The 7,022-nt window shown below is 42.4% G+C and overlaps 1 protein-coding gene across 8 annotated transcripts in view; it reads left to right on the plus strand.

Moving 5' to 3' along the window:
- Window positions 1-5,437, plus strand: part of CDC42BPA (CDC42 binding protein kinase alpha) — a 187,461-nt gene extending 182,024 nt beyond the window's left edge. For all 8 annotated transcript variants that reach the window (XM_027911200.1, XM_027911207.1, XM_027911247.1 and 5 more), the window contains one exon: window positions 534-5,437. In XM_027911200.1, coding sequence (XP_027767001.1) covers window positions 534-665 — 132 coding nt within the window. In that variant the 3' untranslated portion in view covers window positions 666-5,437. The remainder of the gene's footprint in view (window positions 1-533) is intronic.
- The last annotated feature ends 1,585 nt before the right edge of the window (window positions 5,438-7,022 follow it).

The raw sequence follows: 7,022 nt of genomic DNA on the forward strand, positions 1-7,022 counted from the left end.
GCAACTGTCAAACCAAATTCAACCTCAGACAGAGTTGTATTCTACTGTATCTGGAAGGTCCAACTGGAGTAACTTGATAGGATGCTTTTGATTGATGTCCTGGGTGTGACATATAGAAGAGGTAGCTGTGATGAGACCTGTAGCACAAAGATTCCTCAGTTTAGTGCAAGAGCATCTCAGATCATAATCTGTGAAAAGGCAGGAGCTGTTATAGCTTCACAGGCAACCTGAAGTTGCACACTCTGCTGGCCAAGCAGCCCTTGGCAACACGCAGACTGCCAGAATCCCAACCGTGCTGTGTACTTATGTCAGCACCACTTATGCCTGCTGAAAGCAGAGTGATGTGCCACTTACTCTTGTGTCTCCCTGAACCAGGAAATTCTGAGAAGAAAAAAATCCCTCCGTATTTTTGGACACAAGCAAAATCCACAGAGGCCTTTGAGTACGGTCACCTGTTGTTCAGACACCCTCAGTCAGTCTCAAGCTTGCCATCCTCTTACTTACTTGTGTTCTTGTGTGTCTTTGGACTGCAGGACTCTGACTCTCCAAGACACTCTACGGCATCAAACAGCTCCAACCTCAGCAGCCCTCCCAGCCCGATTTCTCCTCACAAGACCAAGAGCCTCTCCCTGGAGAGCTCTGACCACGTGAGTTGGGACTCATGAACTGCTTCAGCATTCAGATTTGACATCACATCAGCTTGCTGTCCCCATGGCTGTCCCCTTCACTTGCTCCAGTTTCACCTTCATCATCCTAACCCTCCCCATTCCCTGTCTGAGAGTGATCTGGGAGTGGGGTACAGAGGAAGGTAAAAGCTGGTTGTCTTCAGCACTGTGCGGCACTGCCTCACCCTCCCTTCCCCAGATTTGACAGCAACAAATGAGCAAAGCTAGGGTGTTGGTAAATATCAGATGCTGTAGATTTGTATTAGCATTGGTTTCATTTTTGTGGTTACAGCTGCTTCATTTTTAAAGACATATTTATCCCACTCCCCTTCCACTTCCCAAAAGGTAGTGTAAGTAGACCAGACCAGTATCAATAAGAGACAATTCAGAGGGATTTTGTTTTCATACAATAGCTCATTGTACTGTACAAAAGTAGCACAGAGACCCCTTCCCCTGCATGGGGAATGATCAGTATGTCAGAGGCACATAAACGCTTTCAGCCACCACGTTTGAATGTCAATCTGATTGTCGCCAGCAAATCCTTATTGATTAAAATGATGCATATTTTACTACAGTACAGAGTTTAAATAAATACGCAGATGTTAGAGTAAAATACGTATGTATATATTCAAAGAAAAAAAGCATTGTGTATGCAGCAGAAGATGGATGCTTATTTAAGAGAGCCTTTAATTTAAGATTTGTGTTGTCCCTGTTTTCATGCTCGGTAATATACAGACTCGGAGGCCTGGCCTAAAACCTTCCGCAGGACACAATTTCTGTTTGCGCGGCGCTCGCTGCGCTGCTGGGAGAGGCCCCTGCAGTGCTTTCACAACACTTCTTTACTTCTGGCCGTAGCATAACTGAAGCTGTAGTTCTTACTTTCCTGTTAATCCCCATCCTTTGCAAAAATGACAGCAATTGGAAGCAACCCCCTGCCCCGACAGCCAAGGGCCCCGGTCAGCCCGGCGGCTGCCCCGGTTTCGTGCGTTCTGGCTGTGCAGCTGGAGCCTTGCAGCATGCTACAGGAGAGGTCCTTCAGGCAGCAAGGAAGTTCAGTGCAGCAGGATTCAGCAGGAAAACTGTTTCCCTGGGTCAGCCTTTGAGCAGGTTTAACTCGGAAGAGAGCAATCTTCCACATCTCCTTGACCATCCCTAAGCAGAAAACTGTTACTGTTGTTACCAAATACTAGATGCTAATACACATCAGCCAAACGAGTGCCCTTAGTCCAAAGCTGGTCCTGGCTGGCTTTGCTGTCACTGTAGCAACGAAGAACCTTGAAGACTGACCTCACACTGTTCACACTGTGGTAGTCGGAGATGCCTAGTGACCCAAAACTGCCGCGCTGGCAAGGTTGGTTTTCTTCTCCCTCCCTACTCGTGCTGTGGGTTTGTGCAATTTGCCGTTGTTTCTATGTGCTCACCTGCTGTTTGGTTCCAAAAGCAGGGCAGGTTGGAGGGCAGAAAGTGTTGCTGTGGAAGACAGAGCCCTCTGAAGTTGCAAAAATAAATAAAAAGCTGAAGCTGGTCACGCAGTCAACAGAATAAAATGACAAACTGATGTACAAATGGATGGTAAGAGGAAGATTTCTCTTTAGTTAGCAGGGCAGATGCGTTCTTCATTTGGGAGTGTGTTCAAATGAGCCTCTCTTCTCAGTAGTATTGTTGCTGACTTTATACTATGACCATACTCGAACACGCAAGGGCTTTTTGTATTTAGAATACTGGTTTTTGTGGGTTTCGGAAACTTGTTATTGCTCTTATTAAGCCATTCCATATTCTTGCAGTCAGCAGTTATGTAGTGTTCCACCCGCATAGAGATGTTTGGAGTTTTCCATTTTCTGTTTTCCCTAATAGAACTTATAGGTAAGTAAGTTCAAACCATGTACAGTAATTTCCAGGTATGATCTAAGTGTGATATAGGGAACAAGACACAGATCATCTAATCCATTTAATCATGCTGGGTCTCCTAGGTAAGATTTCTCTTTCACTCTGAATCAAGAGGTTTGTCCAAGTTTAAGCTCATTCAATCTTATTTTGGGACAGGAATTCAAGAAATTGTTGTGGAAACCATCATATCAAAAACCTGTCTCTTTCCTCTTTGGGTATTTCAGAGTAGCAAGCTGGTTGTGTTGTTTGTTTTCACTTCAAGGCTACTACTTTTGCAAGCCTGGCATTTGAAATTAAAAGCTTTAGCAAAGAGCTAAGCACTTGAAAGTAATTCCTCCCAGAAAAGTCTATGTATTTCTGAGGAACAGATAGGCAGGGCGTTATTGGCACTAAAATTCCACATCAGCTTCTTTTTAAAGGCTGCATATTGTTTCAAGTATAGCCACTGCTTTTTCCCCACAATTCCCTTGTTTTGGTGAAGCATGTCCACACTTTTCAAAGCCTTTGCAGACTAGTTTGTATTTACTGTATGTTGTATTTAAACAATAATCTTATTTTGATGTTGAGAGAAGGCATTTAAACAGCAGTCACTGAAGACAGAGCAGCCTGCGTGACAGTCCCCTGAGAGAGGGTCACAGGATCTTTTTTTGTGGATTTTTTTTTGCAGTTGTGCTAAAGCTCTATCTGAAAATAGAACCCAAAGAGCCGCGACACAGCAAACAATTAAATCAAGTAAACCCCAGTGTTTACTCCATTACAGTGCCTGCAATCTCTTGATATCAAAACCTGACATTTTCAGGCAGAGTGTAGGTCAGCTGTGTTACAACACTAAGCTCCAAGAGTATGAGAGCTGCACAGGTCTACACTGTTTTTACACTACAATTTCTAAGCCTTGGCAGTCTCCTTTAGGATTACTGTATTTAATTATTACTTTGGTACTGTACATTTTTATACACATCTGTCCAAAAGAGAAACAGCAACTGTTCTCTCAGTTGAAAAGCAAATGACCACATCACCTATTAGAAAAGAGTAAAATTGCCCTGGGACTTACATAGTTTTATATATTTGGGGACCATTTGATTACAAGACTCAATTTTAAACCACACTCATCTTTCTTTCGTTGGTATGCATACTGCAGATGAGCTTTTTTTTAAATACTCATGGGCTAGGAAAAGTAACTTGGTCATTTGAACTGTAAGACTCTTGACTGGTATCTCCAAGACAGTTGTCTCCCAAGGTTTGATGTTTGCTCCTTTGCACTGTAGCACTGCTTCAACTTCATGGTTTGAGGGCTGCGTTTTGTTCAGGGAGCTTAAAATCTCCCACTGCATTTCTGACTGTAGCTCATGTTCTCTGTACACAGTATGTATCTGGATGATTTTTTTTTCCTTTTGGCTGAGACTGAAGGTGTTTGTTTGCATTTTTGACAGTGCTTAAAACATATGGGTTGTTGGGTTTTCGCATTTTTTTATCTCTCTTGATGGCAACAAGGATCTGAACCCAGATTCAGGCAGCTACTAAGGATTCCAGGTTATAGAATGGAGTAAGTTTGGTAAATAGTTTTCCCCTGCACGTGGGCACACACACAGATACGTGGCTTCCTTCCACATTTCATAAACCCAAAAGCAGGGTTATAGTACTCTCTTCTCTCTTGCCTTTGGCCTGTAGAAGACAACTGGTGGTTTGAAAAAAAACATTCCTGAGGCTGTGGTGAAGTAGTTGCTTCTTCTCCCCTCCAGTAGTTGCTGTGGCTTGTGATGAATGTGCATTTTGCCCCTTTAAATGAGTTTCAAAACTGAGTCAGGAATGTTATCCCTTTGATTTGATTCTGATGAAATTACAAGCCAGGTGTTTTATTCTCAGGTATATGGCAGAGGGAAGTTAAGGGTCTTGTCATACCAAAAAAGTCCAAAAATGATAGTTTATTTATAGAATTGTAGTTTAACTGCATCTGACTGGTTCACAGCATTTGTCAGCCTTTCAAAACAGAACAGTTGGATTATTAACACAGAAACAGATTCTGGCACCATGTTGTCTTGCATGGCCAGACCCTGAATGACAGGACAAACATGCTCTTGGGTGGAAAAAGGGTTTCTGCTCCATTTTTTGAATACTAATTTTAAATGAATGCATTAAGGGTAACATTTATTACAGTGCAAGTGTCCACAGCTCCTGAGCCTCTCAGTCTGAGAATCAAAGTGGCACAGGGTAACTCCTGCTGTGGGTTCTTTTGTTAATACGAGTCAGTTCCATGGAGGAACTGGGACAACTTCCTGCACTAACACAAAATGCACTCTCAGTGCACTTTGTGTTCACACTTTATTTGATAAACACCCCTAGAAACCGCTCTGCTGCAGGCTTTCCTGTCCGAATTCCAACTCTACTCTCTCATTCCAGCCGCAGCTCAGTACGTTTTCATTCTGCATTTTAAAAAAGTCTCATCCACAGGGAAGAAATCCACAAACAAACCAGTGTTGGTATTTCAGAGCAATTATACCTGCCTTTTTATGTATGACAGTTTCATATCATTTATTTTTAAAATATGTTTTTTAGGTTTTTCATTGTAATATTATTGTACAGTTTTGCATGGCATAGATGTAATCACTTTTTTGTTTTAGAGTATAAAAGCTGACAAGTGTGCGTGTGGGGGAAAGATTCTGCTTTTTGCCTCTTCTCACTCTTTCGTTTAATGCCCTCAATGTTGTAGGGGACATTGTAAGAGATTATCTGCTACAGAACAATGATGTAGATTCTTTTGCACAGAAATATTTAAGGTGGAAAAGTCAACAATGTAAAAATGACTTACCACCAATATTTTATGTTGGTAACACACTTAATATTAACCTACTTTGATGTACTGCAATAAAACAGGGAACTGTTAGAAATGCAATGTTTTGTCTTTTTTTCCTACCTCCCCACGTTAAGCTTCGAGGAGGAAGTGGAATAATGGTATTCTTGATGTTAAAACCAGCATGTTGTAACACTTCTGCACAAGTGCACAGTGGGAAGAAAAGAAATAAGTGAGAAAATAAATTTACCTTTAACAGTTCTCAGAAAAAGTAACCAGATCCTTTTGTAAAATACAAAAGTGAAGTCACCTTATACTTTATAGTTGATAAAGTTCAATATAGCAGTTTTCTTGATCTTTATCTTGGGTTTCTGATGACCTAAAAAGTAGGTAGTTTTATAACTGTAGGTAGTGTTTCTGATGTTCCTCCTTCATTTGTAGTTACACATCAAATGGTCCAGCCGTCCTAGTGGTAGAGGCTGTATTCTTACTTAGTTCTGAGCTACCAACATCAAATTGACTTTCATACATTTTTAAGTACCTGTGAAGTTCTGTGAGTGCCCTGACCCCTTCACATCATTCACCACTTCCTCAGCCTGGAATTTTCTCCACACCAGCAATTGTTACTTCATCTTCCTCTTCATTCATTACCCTGTTGGTATAATGGTGGAAATGGCCTCACTGTGCCAGGGGAAGTTTTCATATTACGAAAAATTTCTTCACAGAAAGGCTTGTGAAGTATTGGAACAGGGTGCCCAGGGAGAAGTGGTGGAGTCACCATTCCTGGAAGTGTTCAAAAATATGTGAATATGGCACTTAAGGAGGTGATGGTTGGACTTGATGATCTCAGAGGTCTTTTCCAACCTTAATGATTCTGTGATAAATCCTAGCTTTGAGCACATGCTCAGTCACTCCCCCTGCAGCAGAAACACAGGACTGTGCTGTTACTGATCCCTGCCAGCCTCGCAGCCTGGGCCTTCTCCTGTTATCAAAGACTACCAGCAATCACCTCCAAGGAAGTCATCACAATTCCCACTTCTTCCATGGCACAGGCTACTCTACTCCTAGGGGCGGATCTAAGCCCATTTAATCCACTGGAGGTCTCTCCTGGCTGCCATAGCTGTGGGAAATACCATGTTCCCTGTGCTCTGACTTTTCACTGAGTGCATTAGTTCTGAGTTCCCAGGGGTCCAGTTGCACCATCACAGCTGTGAAGGTCTTGGGAAAGGGGCTTTCTAGTTTAAGTGATTTGGGCATCAGAAAAAGCAGAAAGTGAACTACATGCTCAGCTCCTGACCAGCTCCTCAGCATTAATTTTCCATTCTGATGCAGCAGCCAACTTGACTAAAGAAGGTAGGAAAATCACTGCTACCACATGTAGCCTGAGTCTCGACACTCTAGAATGGAAAAGCATTGCCTTCAGAAAAGCAGCTTTAACCTCCAGTTTGCCCTGTGGAGTAAAGAACTGTTTTCACAAGAGGATTTTTCTAGAACAGAAGCTTGCTGCAGCAAAGTCCACATCCTCAACCTACGTGTGCAGTTCAAGCAAATGCACCGCCTGGCACAGAGCAAGCAGTGATCAAGTGTTCTTGCTCACTGCAAAATGTCACGGCTTCTTTGACTTGGAGCCAGAGCACAGTGTTTCTAGCTCACGTTTTCTGCACGGCTTTACAGTGACACAC

This window comes from Empidonax traillii, unplaced genomic scaffold (genome assembly GCF_003031625.1).
Source record: "Empidonax traillii isolate 1590-97213 ecotype Southwest subspecies unplaced genomic scaffold, ASM303162v1 scaffold31:size1920502, whole genome shotgun sequence".
In the NCBI taxonomy this organism is placed as follows: Eukaryota; Metazoa; Chordata; class Aves; order Passeriformes; family Tyrannidae; genus Empidonax; species Empidonax traillii.